This window comes from Miscanthus floridulus, chromosome 7 (assembly GCF_019320115.1).
Source record: "Miscanthus floridulus cultivar M001 chromosome 7, ASM1932011v1, whole genome shotgun sequence".
Taxonomy (NCBI): Eukaryota; Viridiplantae; Streptophyta; class Magnoliopsida; order Poales; family Poaceae; genus Miscanthus; species Miscanthus floridulus.
Window position 1 is genome coordinate 46,638,415 of NC_089586.1, and position 15,393 is coordinate 46,653,807.

General features: G+C 41.9%; 1 protein-coding gene across 1 annotated transcript; it reads right to left on the reverse strand.

Annotated features, from left to right (window-relative positions):
* Nucleotides 1-823: 823 nt before the first annotated feature.
* LOC136466954 (ubiquitin C-terminal hydrolase 15-like) lies at nucleotides 824-11,728 on the reverse strand. The gene is made up of 14 exons (XM_066465492.1): nucleotides 11,367-11,728; nucleotides 9,865-10,266; nucleotides 8,059-8,446; nucleotides 7,585-7,972; nucleotides 7,356-7,501; nucleotides 7,188-7,276; nucleotides 6,107-6,192; nucleotides 5,840-6,002; nucleotides 4,563-4,686; nucleotides 4,145-4,302; nucleotides 3,964-4,048; nucleotides 2,306-2,518; nucleotides 1,841-1,902; nucleotides 824-1,740 (listed from the first exon to the last, which is right to left on the reverse strand). The coding sequence occupies exons 2-14, from the start codon at nucleotides 10,185-10,187 to the stop codon at nucleotides 1,080-1,082; spliced, it is 2,886 nt and encodes a 961-aa protein (XP_066321589.1). The 5' UTR covers nucleotides 10,188-10,266; nucleotides 11,367-11,728; the 3' UTR covers nucleotides 824-1,079.
* Between the last annotated feature and the right edge of the window lie 3,665 nt (nucleotides 11,729-15,393).

Below are 15,393 nucleotides of genomic sequence, written 5' to 3' on the forward strand. Positions count from 1 at the left end.
CATGATCTTTTCTTATCCCTGTTGTGGTTGAGATTCTTATAATGAAATAATTTAGGGGAGACTTTCCCATGCGTATTGTTTTCTTTTAGAACTAGAGGGGTATATGTATCCGGCTGAACTGTTGCTGCATGCTTTTTATTAGAACCTTTGATACATGTCCTAAGGGCATCCGCCATGGTTAGAGCTAGCTTATGGCTCTAAACCAACTTCTCTAATAGTACTAACTTTAGTACATAGCTTTTAACATGGATAACCCCACAATGACACTCTCACGTAACGTTAAAATGTTTGCAAGAACTTTGCTCTTGATCGAGAGCTAGCTTTTCTCTCTTTCATTAAAATATGAGAAAAATGCTTAGAGCTAGCTTACAAGTCAATTATTGGAGCTGCCTTAATGGGCGCCACACAGTTCACGTCTGCATCCAAAAAGGCAGTGCAGGTCATCAATTGATCAATCTGCAAGCTTTCAGCAGCAGCAGGCAGCAGCCTCCTCAGGTAGCCGTAACCTAAGGCACAGGACATTGGTGTACCTGGAACCTGGCCATACGACTGCCAGGAGTAAGTGTAATTTACTGGACTGTCGGATTCGATGTAATTTACTGGTTCAGATAAATTACAGCAGTCTGCATTTGGTTCAGATGAACTAACGCAGGAGTATTTATATGGATCAGATCAGAAGAACTGTATCAGTAACGGCGGCGACCTAAGTCCGCATCGCTATTGTAACCTTCCCGTCAGTCAATACATGTAATGGCATTTGCCGCGCAAAGGTTTTAAAATGTTCAGGTTGAAAGCATCTGAATCTTTTCAAAAGAAAAATGCCGAGCTTCCTCCATTTAGAACTCTCCCATATAATTTTAAGGGCTGCCACAAAGCCTGTCACCTTGCTCTAAAATTTCACCTGCATATAGACAATCTATTTTTTTCTGCTACATTGAATCGAGCTACCCCTAGGAATGATATGCAGCTAAAATTTAATATGCCTCATCTGAAATAAAAGAACATGAGGCAGCATTTGTGGCAGTGCTAACCGCAGCTGCCAAGCACCAGCTACAACTATGAAATGAAATGTAAGCCGATTACATTTGGCAAAACCCAGATGTTTGAACAAAACCATCTCGACTAAGGGGATACCGACCGTACCCACTCCGCTGATGCGCCGAAGCAAGCGGTTCGGCTGAAGAGGCACATGCCCTATCTGGATACCTTCCTCTATGTACAATGCCGCTAGGGTGAGCCGGCATGGAAGAGTCCGAGACAAAGCCTGTGCTCTCTGAGAAGTACCTTGTTTGTGGATTGGAAGGTGAGAACCTTGTACATGAGACGAAATTGCCAGGAGGATGCTCCGGAGCATAACTTGGCCCAAATATAGAGGAAATTGGATCCAGGCCAGCGTTGTCTCCATAGTCCACAACACTGAATGAATCTCTTGTGCTCTCGGTGGTAAATGAGGACTCATCAGAGCTGGTAAACAGCGACCATTCACTTGATGTAGCTTCCGAGAAATCATCGGCATGATGGAAATCTCTGGATCTCAACTCTGCATGATGATCTTGCGTGTAGCCTTCGCCATCCGGTCTAAAATCATAAACACCATATGCTTGATCATTTGCAGAAAAGAGTAACTCTGTCTGCTTGCGCTCATGTTTAGAGCCCTTGGAAGATTTTGACGTGTGACGCTTTACAGATGTAACAGGCATCCCCTTCTCAATGTATATTCTTGGTGGTCGGGGAAAAGACCTGGATAATATTTTACAAATATGAGATTGCTGCAGAGTGCAGGTACAGATACTCCAAATGACAATTTAGGTACACCACATCACATGTTGGCTATATTTACCTCAAGTAGAAAAGCATATATGCACCTTCTGACATAACTTGATTCACTGATACAACCTGGACCTACATATGGAACAACATAAATCATCACAAAATATCATAAACTCTCTAAATTTTTTTCCCTTTTCCTATTGCATTTCAATGAGCCTATAAACCTATGAAGGAAAAGCACATACTAACAAACGTGATAATCGGTAATCCACACAAAACACTCCTATGCAAACAGAGTAAATTACATAATGAACGATTATGTATTTATGTGCACCAAAGAAGTTTTGACACCAAAACTGCATCAAGGAGACAACATTTATAATCAAAATTGATCATGGGAATGTTCACTATCCTTACACTAGACTTTTAATCTAGAAACACAATGTCATGGGACCACAGTAATTTCTCGCAATTCATATATAGGTACGACATTCTTAGCCTACTTAACAGAAGTAGACCTTATTTTAAAACGTACCTCTGAATCATCAATTCTCAACCATGTACCCTGCATATCTTTGACGTATGATATATAGTGCCCAGAGAATGATGCATTTTCTGTATCCACATGTACAACCACGGCATACAAGAAATAAAGAGGGGGATTGTCACCAGACCCAGTCACGAAAGGAACCATGTCCAACATATCAGGGAAAGTAACACATTTGTTGATCTTGCCATATTTTCCTGACTGAAACAATAAAAAAAAAGTTCATTTAGTTCTTCCATCAAGAAACATTCAAGTGGTACAAAACTGTCAGCTGGAGCATAGAACGAGCCATGTGATAACTGATCCAAGTCAACCAACCAACGAGCTTATATGGAAGTTTCCCCAAACATGATAGCAGATCTCACTTATGAGACATTGATAATAATATAAAATATACGCTTACAGTTTTGGACATTGTTTTTTCAAGTTACACATTAGTAAAATAAAAAGGCAAATATGGAAGCTATATTTTTGACTTGTTTTAATATAATTTCTATGCACGAATGTAAACAGTTTTTTGTATGGTAGTAATCAAAGTTTTGAAAGTTTGATTATAAACATTCCAAAACATAAATGTAGGAATGGATTTATTTATATGCACTTGGTTACAGCTTGGGGAAAGGTGCAGAGCAAACATCGTCATCATGGCCTATAAATTAGTCATCAATGTTATTAAATCAACCAGTCGACCCTAATTGGCACGGCACTGATCAGGCGACTAGTTGCGATTAGTCGACGACCAGGTCGACTCTAGTTGTCTGTGTCCTGTATATACTAGGACCTATAGGGCATATGTACTATATATACTAGATAGTATAAACAGAGGACGTTGCTAGCTTCTTGCTACTAAAAATAGACCATCAAGCTTCAAGCACAGACAAGCAGCTGAGGTGTGACCTAGCAATGACTAACCCTCAGAGCAGGAGTTCATCATCATGCTCCCTTAGACCTGGGGTTGATGGAGGTGACTCAACGGTGGAAGGTTCTTTATCCAGCAGTGCTTGACTCCGCTAGTGCAGGGAAGAAAGCCATCAGCTTCCCCTGCATGTTGACAGCTGAGGCAGGGAAGAGAGGCAGCAGCAGCAGTGGGAAATAGGCAGCACAGCAGCAGGGAAGGCCGGAAGGGAGGAGGGAAGACCGGTGGTGTCAGGGATGGTTGTGCCAGCAGCCGCTAGTGAGCACTTTTCGCACGAGCTCCTGGTGGCTGGGGGTGCTTGTCACAGATCAGGGGTGAGGGAGTAACAGTGGACAGGGTACAAAAGAGAAACCCAATTGGGTTTGGGCCAAAACACAGCTAGACCAGTGACCTTGACCTGATATAGCACAGTTCACAATTGCCTGCCTAGTCGTCCAACACAGCTAATCAGACGATTGATCATGATTAGTCGACGACTAATCAGACAACCAGGTTTCTGGTCACCCTAACTGAGTCCAGAGAGGATGGATTAGACAGTTGATCATGATTAATCGGGTGACTTGATAATTCTGTCAGTCATTTCAAGTTAATATTACCCAGTACCAACAAAATGTGGGTCTAAAAAATGCTAATGCGTGCCACAAAGAATTGGCCGAGCATTGCACACAGCACAAATACTTATCAGACCCAACCAGTATTACATGATGAAATTCAATACAAAAACAATTACCTGAAATCTTTTAAGGACAACTGTTAATATGTTTGGCACCTCATGCACGCTCAGTTGCTTCCTAGCTTTAACATAGGCAGAACACCTGCATTAAAAGATTCATAATTTCAATGGACTTCAATTTATTGTGGTCCAACTGAAATGACGGTAACAAGATTCTAGCCACCAGTTGCAGCACTACCTTCCACATTTATACATATTATCACCATCTAAATCTTCAGGAGCAGTGAACTGTGTCAAAGCATCTTGCAAGGACTCTACCCAGCCATGAATCTCCAAAGTAAGATCCATTATATTCTCATATCTTTCAGACTCGTGATAGCATCTGAGGCACTTAACCTTGTTTCATAAACAAAACTAATTAGTATATCATAGATAAAGATGGTGTCGTAGACTCAGAGTATGATAAACCCAACTATGCCACAATTGAAAACAAAGCATGCAAGTGACAATATTTGCTTTCAAAACAAATGAATCAAAACATATTCATTACAAAAATGCATAGCTACAAGTACAGTATATCACTAAAGAAACTAGCAACAGATTCTAAATATATAATAAATGTAGCCCAACAAGAAATCTGAGATTTATCAAGTTACCTTGGATTTAAGACGGCCACCAAACATCTGTTGTATCAGTGTTGTTTCCTGCAAACTTGGTTCAACATGCTTCTCACCACCCAGCCCATCCAAGCAAGCTGCTTGCATAGACATCACAAGATGCCTGGTCGTGTTCAAATTAAGGCATAGTGTCAACAAATGAACATGTATGTTCAAGAGAAAACGATAGCTTCGTAAGTAAAAAAAACTTAAACTTCTATCATTTTATTTTTCACCTCTTAACAGGACTAGTGTCTAAAAAATACTACAGCATGAGAACCTACGTAAAAGATACTTCAGTAAAATCCTTTTGAATGTTCATTGGATATCAGTACATCACCATTCCAAGCATAGCGATACAGCGATCAATTACTCACTAGGACAACATTATATCCCATGAGGCAAGTACCAAGTTAGCTACGGATTTCCATTAGTGCAAAAGGTAGTGATGTTATATCACCACCAGCTGCCACACATCTTATGCAAGACATTACCATGCCATGATAATTTACCTTGTGCATTGTGATCGTTTTTTTATTTTATCAGCTATGCACATGGTAAGTTATGTCTGATTAAAACATAGAAAACATGTGTTTAGTTAAAAAAAAAGAGCTAAAGAACAAGCTTGGATATAAATTTCTTTCAAGAAGGTCAAGTAATTTCGTCAACTTTTACACGACTCATGCTGCAGATACTTTTCCTCCACAAAAATTGCTTTTCTTGAATGTTTTGAAAGGAAAAAAGAGATGACTCAAGCAATAATATGAAGTGGAAGTTTTCGTTGGGTACTAGAAGAGTTAATTCTGAATCATATATAAGCCATTTTATTATTGCAAGTAAAACATTACTCCCTCCGTCCTAATATATAAGGTGTAACCACTTTTTAGGCCCTGTTTGGATTGCAGCAACTAAATTTAGTCCCTCCTAAATGGTTTAGTCCTATTTAGTCACTCCAGAGTTGCTAGAGAGGACTAAAGCCCTTTTAGTCCCATTTAGTCATAGTGTTTGGGTAAAAAGTGACTAAATGAGACTAAATGGGACTAGATTTAGGAGCTCCTAGCCGAACCAAACACCCCCTTAGTTTAGTCTTAAAATATAAGGCGTGCTCTCTCTAGACGCACGTACATCGATACAATAGTACTAGTGTTGAGAGAGAATTAAACACGTTTCTTGGTCTTTGAACCAGAGGTGGTTATGCCTTATACACTAGGACAGAGGGAGTAACAAGCAATCAAGAAGAAACAGGAGCAAAAACAAGCATGTAACAGTTACGATACCTTAAAAACTCATGAGCATCTTCCTGAGTTCCACCACCCAAGCGACATCCAATATTCCTCAGATTAGAAAGAATTCTACTTGGAGATAAGGGTCCACCACTTTCACGTAAAGTTGAAGCATATTGCTCAAGTTCACACATAAGGCACCAATTTTTTGAAGAACCTAAAAAATTGTAACTGAAGTCAAAAAAAAAAAGAAACACAATGTACAGATCAATATTTCGAGGGGGGGGTGGGGGTAGCTATTTGAGATTATTATAGTATTACAATCTTTAGAATGCAATCTCAGAAGAAGGTAGATCATCAGTGGCTTTGTGCACATGAGACATTGAAGAACAGCATTAGCATAGCAGCTGCAAAAGGAAGGGAAGTTAATCAAGAGATGAGGCTGATTAAGCAGGTAAATGTAAAATAATAACATTGCTGAGTACCCAAGCAAGTGTTAAGTTGCACAAATGGGAAGAAAAGACAACCACCCATACACCCCCCAAGTAAGACCGTCTAAATAATTCCATAATATGGTTTTAGAGGGCAGTTTTGTAGACGTGACACATCACACCAATGCTGACATGGCAATAACTTGATGATGACTAGCGGGCCATCCTCCATATTGGCAGGTTTACCTCAACATGGTGATTCCCTCAAACAAACACTTTGTGAGATCCCTTTTATTGTTTGTTTCAAAAAGATCCCTTTTATTGCAGTAAGATTGCTATATAATGATCAGTTGTACAGCAAATAGGATTTAGTTCAGCTTGCAGCATTATAATTTTCAAATCAGCAAACCTTTTCAATATAGAAACTACTGTGGCACATCTCTTATTTTGAAATTGATCTCATTAGATATGTTATATTCTTGGGCAGTGTTCTTCTTTGCCAAATGTGTAGCAGATGCTATCTCCTATTAATCCACTGCCCTACTCTTGGTAACCCACACTATATACTGGGAATCATATACACATGTAGAGATGAATACTGAATGAATGTCATTTTTGTTACCTATACGAGGCATATCTGTTCTAGGCTCATATTGTCCCATAAGTAGTGCGAGCATGCACCAAGACTAATGGAGTGATAATTTCCCACAAAATCTAGTCAATTAACATGATAAACCATTGTTAAGTAAACTCTTGTATTTAGCAGGGGCCTTTGAGCTGCTCTACTTGTTTAAGTTCCCCCATTCCTTCTGCAGTTTGTGCAAACGTCCATTTGGCATTTTTGCTATTTTGCAACTCAAGTACCAAAAGGCACCATCATCACTTACAAGTATTTATCTTGATAAATGTACACAATAGCAACAGAAATAATTAGGTAAGTTTGAACTATCACTTTAAGCATCATTTATTACCTGTTTCCGCAATTGAAAAGACCTCGAGGGGAAATACCCCGTGCTTCATACTGAAAAAACTTGACAAGATCTTCATATGGGAACAATACCTAAAGTGCCATTTATAAAGAAAACCTTAATTTAATAAACAGGAAAGCATTTAAGGAAGGTTCATAGATTATTCCAAACCTTGTTCCTCTTATTATCATTAATCAATCCCACAAGGCTGGTTTTGAAAAATTTTGAAGGCTTCTTTAAAACTTCAACCTTGGATGCTCCAAACTTTTGTAGATTGCTGCTTGTTGATTGACTTGATTCACATGTGGGGGTAGATCCTGAATAATGCAGTAATTATATGAGATAAAAGTAGCACTATAAGATAAAGCTAGCCCATTTTATCAGATAAGTCTTTACTAACTTTGGTCATTTTTGTTGCAAAGATTCTTCTCGTGGCCATCATTTTGATATGATGTAGACATCCTATCCTGTGACTTTTGTGCTGAAACCACCTTACTTGATGGGTATGGAGGCCTCTTATTCACCACATTTGCTTTCCCAATAGTTCTTCCAGATGACAAGCTCCTTTGCAGTGGCTCACTAGCTGAAGCATATGACCCCTCACAAGAATTGACCATGTCAGAAGTTAAATAAACACCCATGTCAGGCTGATAAACTGTGATGCTTGCTTTTGACTGTTTTCTCATGTCAGGAGCACAACTGCTAGGTAGCTGTGCGTTACTTTTGGCAGGATAAGTTGCATCCCCATTACCACTCATTGCATCTGAACCAAAATAGTTGTTTGACACCTGTAGTCATAAGGCAAATGATTGAATTATCTATAACATGTAGGCTGAAGAATGATAAGTGAGTTGTAAGTGTTTGCTTAAGTTACCTTGTTTCCAGATAAAATCTCCGGAGAGTGGATTTCATCAGCAGCATTATAATTATTCTTTTCAAAAGATACACCAACAGCACCATTTTCGCTCATATGAATACCTTGATTTGATATATTCATGTTGCTTCTGTCAGCCGGAAATGGATCAGTATCTAGATTGTAACCATCAGTTGTGGGAAAGGATGGTTCTGATAAAGTATCGAAGTTCATGTCACGCAAGTGAATGTCACCACCCGGAAGAGGTGAATTTAAGTTAGTCAAGAACGGCATCTGTTCAGTAGCCTCAGTACTTGATCCACCAAAGCTGCTAGAACCACTACCAAGCCATTTTTGGCATGTTTCCTTATGTTCTTGCCTCCAGTGTACTATTTGACACTTCCCAGAGCTGCAGAACATTCAAAATGGCATTATGACATTATGATGAAGACAATTAACACAGTAATGGTGCATGAACAAATTCAAAGAGCTTATATCTGCAATGCTACTTCTAACCATGTGCTGGATCTACTGTGATGATGAGGTGATTAATTTTAGCATCTTAGAAGGCACATTTAACATCTTGACCAACTAGCCTAAGGTGAATATGATATAATTAGTCAGTAAGTCATCAGTTCAAGCCTACTTACTAGGTCTAATACAATTTATAGCCAGGAGAGATTAATGCCACACAGTGGAGAGCTAAAGCAGTAGAGAGAGACAAAAATATTTCCTAGACCCTATTGCTAAATATCAACCTGAGATCCACAGAAACAGGTCAATCCCTAAGCTTCAACTTGGCCATGAGCCCATGACTATCTAAAACAACATAATGTTCTGCATGGTCTTTCGATAGGAAATAGGCCACTAAATCATGCAACCTATTTACTACCAGATGAAGGTGAAAATAAGAACCGCAAGTACTGCCACTGATGTCAAGATGACCAAAATACCAGTAGTGTGCTGCAGCCTGCAATTGTACTTATTCGTAGACAAGTTTGTTGAATAGTTGGTCAAACCAACAAGTCAGTGGTAAGTTGGTCACCCTATGCCGACTTGACTGGGTTGTATAAATCTTAGCGTAATAAGCATGGTCCTTTTACACAGTAAGGCACATACAAGATACAACTTTGATATATAGATAAATCAAGAATTAAAACTTTTCAAACTGAAAATGTCATTGCTATTGTTTAGCATTAGAGAATAAAGAGCCAATGAATCATATTTCATGATTTATCAACAAAGCTACCGTCTAAAACTGCTTGGACCTTAATTAGGAATCCATATCACACACATGAAAATCAAAGGTGCTCCTATTTTGATCATAAGAAGAGTGAGTTAGAATCATGAGCTTAGACCATTACATTATCAACATGGCCAATAACTTATAACATGAATGTTTAAAAATTGGGGAATCAATCTCTCCTTCATACACAAATCAGAAATTCCTGTTTGTGGTGGGGAGGAGTTAGATTGGGACACCCAGTATATTAATTAAAAAAAACTCTCCTTCATTACAGAAATCAGAAATTCTTTTAAAAAGGGTGCTCGTTTATATCAAATTAGTTTGCCACCTACCAGAATATGAGACACTCTGCATTCCCACTATGTCAGTATGCCATAAGCTAATATCTCAGAGCAAAAAAAAATCAAAACTAGCTTTAGCAGAATGGTTTTTATTGCTATGTGGAACAGGTTAGATAAACTGGAAAAGGATGAAAGATGGACCAGATCTTTGAATTTCAAAGAAGCCTGATCAGGCATGGTTTCTTTCAATAAATAAATTGATTATAGAAATGGAACCACAAAAGAAAAAAAGAAACTTACCAGTATCTAACAGACTTGCATCTGGAGCAACGAGTCTTTGCAGGGGCATGGCAAGTTGCACATTCATGGTATTCCTGTCTTAATGAAGGCGCAGGTCTGAAATAGGGCATAGTTCTCAAGGAAGGCCCTGGCGGAATAATGTCTGGGCACGCCATTGTTTCCTCTCTATAGGCTTCTTCTGCAGCTTGCTGTGCAAGCACACTTACCCTTGCCTTCTTACTTGCAGCGTCATGCCATCTCCCAAGAAGAAAATAAGCTACCACGGGAAGAACAATGAAGACAAGAAAGAGTGCAGGCACATCAGCTTCCCTTGGTTGGAGCATGTCCCTAGCAGAACACTGATATCCAGCTCCAGAAGTTCTCTATTTGAGCTCGGAAAAACATTCCAGAATACTTATTCACCTACAGGAAAGAGCATATATAAGAAAAGAAAAAAAAAGCCTAAATTTTCTTCTGCCATAAATAAAATGGAATAAAACAAGAAAAAGCTAAAGCCTCCAAAGATTTTAGGGACAAGGCCCAGCTTAAGCTTCTCCAATAAACTGTTATTTTTGCAACAGACACAAAATGGCTTCTTGAAAAAAGCTGACTGAGATTGCTTGTGCTGAATACAACATTTGGGGCTTCTACTGCGAAGTTGACCTAACCTTATATGATGATCTCAAGAAGCGCCCACCTGTTTGACCATGGCTTCAGCTCACAAGCCCACAGGATGAAGCTAGGTCAGAGTAGGCCCTTAACTTCTTAAATCAAGGTCCAATAACTAGATGAAAGAAAAGTAGAAAAACTATGAACTCCAGACACTGCTACATACTGTAATAGGCTGATTACCTGGAAAACCTAACAAAGGTCACGAATTGTTTACATCACAAGTGTAGTACCCAAATATTCTCACATGAATCAAGCACTAGAAACATGAAAGGGCATCCATGAAAACAGAGACATTTTTCTCTGTGGCCCGTGCAATGTTGTTGAACCAACTAACAGAAACAGCTCCTAAAATGTGTCCATGATCTTATCCAACTTACTAAATCCAGATTCCCAAAATAATGAAATGTCCTAGCGTTCAGATATTATCCTTAGCAGAGCACAGCAGCTCCGGAGCGTGAAATCGGTACAAACACTCGTACACCTACACGTTGAAAAATCGGCAGAGGAACGAAAAAACTATTGGCATGTACTACACGGCAGCACATTCACAAGAGCAGAAGTTCAAAATGAGAGATTTCTGACAAGAGTGCCCAGGCCCTAATCTCAAAATGAGAACCCCAGAAGCTCCCAGATCCCCAGCACTGAACCGCATGCCAACACAGCCACTGCAATTCCCCGCTCGACCCCACCGACACGACCACCCGCGGAAAAGAAAAGAAAAAACGGCCGGATTCCATTGGTTCCCAAGCTACAAACTTGCGCAAGAAGTGGGCTGACCCCCGGCCTAAAAACTCGATTTTTCGCAGCAAAAACATGGAAGGAGAGCAGGAGAAACAGCGTCTAGGGTTTACCGAGAGCAGGAATGCCACTCCGGCCGGATCTCCAGCCAGATAACGCAGGAGGGGCAGGGCCACGGCCGGCGGCGGCGCGGGTCCGGGAAAGATCGAGGCCTGGCGACGGTGCGGCGCCCCTTCGGCGGCGGAGGCGGGCGGAGAAGGACGGAGGCGAGCGTGGGGTTGGGAATCGGGAGCGGTGGTGCGAGCACTGGGGGCGGCTCCGGATGCTACCCAGTGATGAGTCTCCAGTCGCTTGGCTACTGTGCTCTCTGGCCGTCGTCTCTGCGCTGCAGAGTCTCGATCGGGGTGTGGTGAATTTGCTACGCTCAGCGCACCTGCGTTCCAAAGGAAAACGCGGATCCGAGGGAGCGCCAGGGATTTTCTCGGCAAGCTCCCTTCAAATTATCAGCCGGCTTATCGGCTATAATTCATAAGAGTAGATTAGTTCTATAACACTGAAAGATCGTGATATCCATAAAATACCATTGAAAGCTTGTCCATACGTGAAATAGCACCGAAAGAATGAACCGTTACCTAAAAATACCATTCCGTCACGGTCTGAGATAACGCTGACGTCATGGTGGTCACGGCCCCAGGCAACCTCGCCGCCTCCCGGCGTACGTCGGTCTGGTGGTGCTCCCGTTACCCAGCCACCCGGAGCTGCCCACGGGCGTCGAGTCCACAGATGCGCACCCTCGCACTCGCTCTTCCCGGCGTTCCTGCACGTCATGGCGCTGCTCCGGGATCCCTTTGCGGGGTACCTGGCCTCGCTCCCCTCGCCACCGCTCGTGCTCGTCTCCGAGTTCTTCCTCGGGTTCACGCAGCGCGTCCGGCGTCCCCCGCGTGATGTTCCACGGCATGTCCGCATTCTCCTTGGCGCTCTGTTTCTCCCTCGCGACCAGGCCACCCCCAGTCGAGAGCATCCAGGACAGCACCCCCTTCATCGTCTCGAGGTTCCCGCAGAGCGTCACGATCACCGCGGACGAGGTCCCGCACGCCGTGGCGCAAGACGCCGACCTCGACGACCTAGTGACACAGTTCTTGTTCGACGACCTCGAGTCATTCTACCTAGTCGAGTCATGAGGCGACGATGACAAGGACGAGGACCCCGAAGGGTGCCTTGCGTGGCTTGATGAGCGGCGGTTGGTGGCGTAAGCACGCAGGTCCACGTCACCGTAGCGCAGCTCGAGGAGCTCATGCACGGGCTAGCGGACTCCGGTGGCCTTGGCGAGCAACGCCTCCATCTCCTCGACGCGCTGCTCGAGGCGGCCAATGTGTGTGTCGGCCTCGTCGCGGAGCCTACGTACGGCGCCGATGACGTGCGCGGGGCGTGGCGCTACAGCCAGCGCGCGATGCCGCAGTCGGGTGCCTCCATCCATTATGACAGCTGCGCGGCGAGCCAGGTCGAGCGCCTCCTTGACCCGCGCCGCGAGCTCACCGAGCTCTCCCGTGGAGCGCTGGGTGTGCGGGGCCGAGGCCCTGGAAGAGAGGAAGCAGCGTCTCGACGCTCCAGCGCAGACACTCGGCAGTGGACCGGCAAAACAGGGGGGCCTGCACCACGTGCAACAGCTCCCACAGGGCCTCGCCGCTCAACTGGTCGAGCAGTAGCCGGTCCATGGTCGCCGTCGCAGCTAGTTGCTCGGACCGAGCTCCTCGTCGCCTTCCTCTATCTATATCGCCGCCTTCGGCTCCTTCTCCTGCTTGCGTGTGCTCGGTCCTGTGTGTCACCGCGTTCACAGGAGGGGTAGAGCTGCTCCTGGTGGGTTTCCGACATAAATCGACAAACGGATGGCCCCAACATGCCACGGGGATTGGTGAGAGGGTGGGAAGAGGATGACGAGTGAGACCATCCTTTCTGAGTGAAAGTGGAGTGAACGTGAGGTAGACACCGTTAACGACCAGTTGATAGAATGCTAGATAATGCTAGATTATTTCTTTCATTAGTATTTTACGTAATGACAAACTTTTAATGGTATTTTCCGGATGTCGTGATTTTTCGATGCTATAGAACCAATTTTTCCAATTTATAATATTTTTCTCTCACAACAAATCAGCTTCAGTTGATTTATTAGTCGATTTTAATACCAGCCGAACATACAAAAAAAAAAGAAGGTTTTTTTGTTGTTTTATTTCTTCTCTACTATCTCTACCTGCCCGATTGATTCTGGACCTGGAGCCGTTGTATATAGGAGTACAAAGCAAGTCAAGGGGATGTGTGAACACTGAACGCATTACACAGTCCAACCTCTCCATCCCTCCCCTGAATTGCCCCAAGTAGAAAGAATTAGGTCAAGCATAGAGTCCAACTAGCAAGGCAACTTAAATATATTTGTTTCACCTTTCAAAGATAATACGGGCCGTTTGGTTCCTGGCCACTACCAGCGATATAAGGGGGTGTTTTGATCCAGCTACTAAAATTTAGAAGGTGTGTCGGGAGGATGTTGCATGGGGTGTTCAGATACTAATAAAAAAAATAAATTACATAATCCGTCAGTACTCCACGAGACGATTTTTTTAAGCCTAATTAAGCCATCATTAGCACATGTTTACTGTAGCAAATATTGTCAAATCATGGACTAATTAGGCTCAAAAGATTCGTCAAACAAATTAGTCGCAAACGATGTAATTAGTTTCGTAATTAGTCTATATTTAATACTCCATGCATGTGTCCAAACATTCGATGGGATAGCGACTAAAATTTAGGAGGGGCAACTAAACATCCCCTAAGTTGTGGCGCCATCACAGAAGTGTGGCGGAGAAAAAGGATATGTGGCTGCCACAGCTGGCATGCAATCCAAACACCAGCCAAGTTGTGGTAGCCACAAGTTAGGTGTGGCGAGCATTGGTGGGAAACCAAACACCCCGTACCCCCGTCCACAAAAGAATGCAATTATCATATTTTAAGGAGTTGACAATTTAAACTTTGACTAAAATTATATGAAAAAATGCTAACACTAATGAGACAAAATAAGTCTATTAGATTAGTTATAGAATATATTTTCATACTAAATTTATTTAGAGACATAATGCTAATATTATTTACTATAAATTTGGTCAAACTTAAGCTAGTTTGACTGACACGGTCCCTATAATTACATTCTTTTATGGACGAAGGAAATATGTTCCAGCGGACATGTTGTTTGCTTGTCTTCTCTTGGTTTTCTCTCAAGGTCGTATATAACTTTTTCAAAACATTGTGGATTCGTGGATAAGAAAATTAAAAAAGAGGGTATACGTCAAATCCCAAGTGAGCAAACTTAGGGGGTGTTGGTTTTTTCTCTTAAATTTTAGTCGTTGTCTCATCAGATGTTTAATACATGCATGGAGTATTAAATATAAACTAGTTACAAAACTAATTGCACAGCTTACGACTAATTTACGAGACGAATCTTTTAAGCCTAATTAGTCCATGATTTAAAATGTAGTGCTACCGTAAATATATGCTAATGACGGATTAATTAGGCTTAATAAATTCGTCTCGTGGGGTACTGAGGGATTCTGTAATTTATTTTTTTATTAGTATCCGAACACTCTATACGACACTCTCACGTGACACCTCCTAAATTTTAGTTACCGAATCCAAACACCCTCTTAGTTTGAGTTCACCGCATTTTAATCACCAAGATACAAATATCAAATGAGTCAACTTAATTTGGCCCCATTCGCTTCGCTGAAAAAACAAGCCGAAACACTGTTCCGGCTAATTTGTTGTGAGAGAAAACACTGTTCCGATTGAAAAACAAGCTAAAAAGTACGGATTATAAGATAAACGAGCAGGGCCTCTGAGATCACCGCGTTTTAATTGCCAAGATACAAATTTAGGAACTATCAAATATATACTATTTAGACATTAATTAAACATCTATTAGGTATGCAGTCCCTTTTTTTCTTACATTGTATGTACAGATGTTTAGGTGGGGTACTCTGTGCCTACTAACGAATTGAATCCTAAAAAGAAATATTATTTTACTATAGAGCAAGCCATAAAATCATGTGAATCTCACGAGCTACAACAGCACATGACAGTGATGTTTTTAGCTAA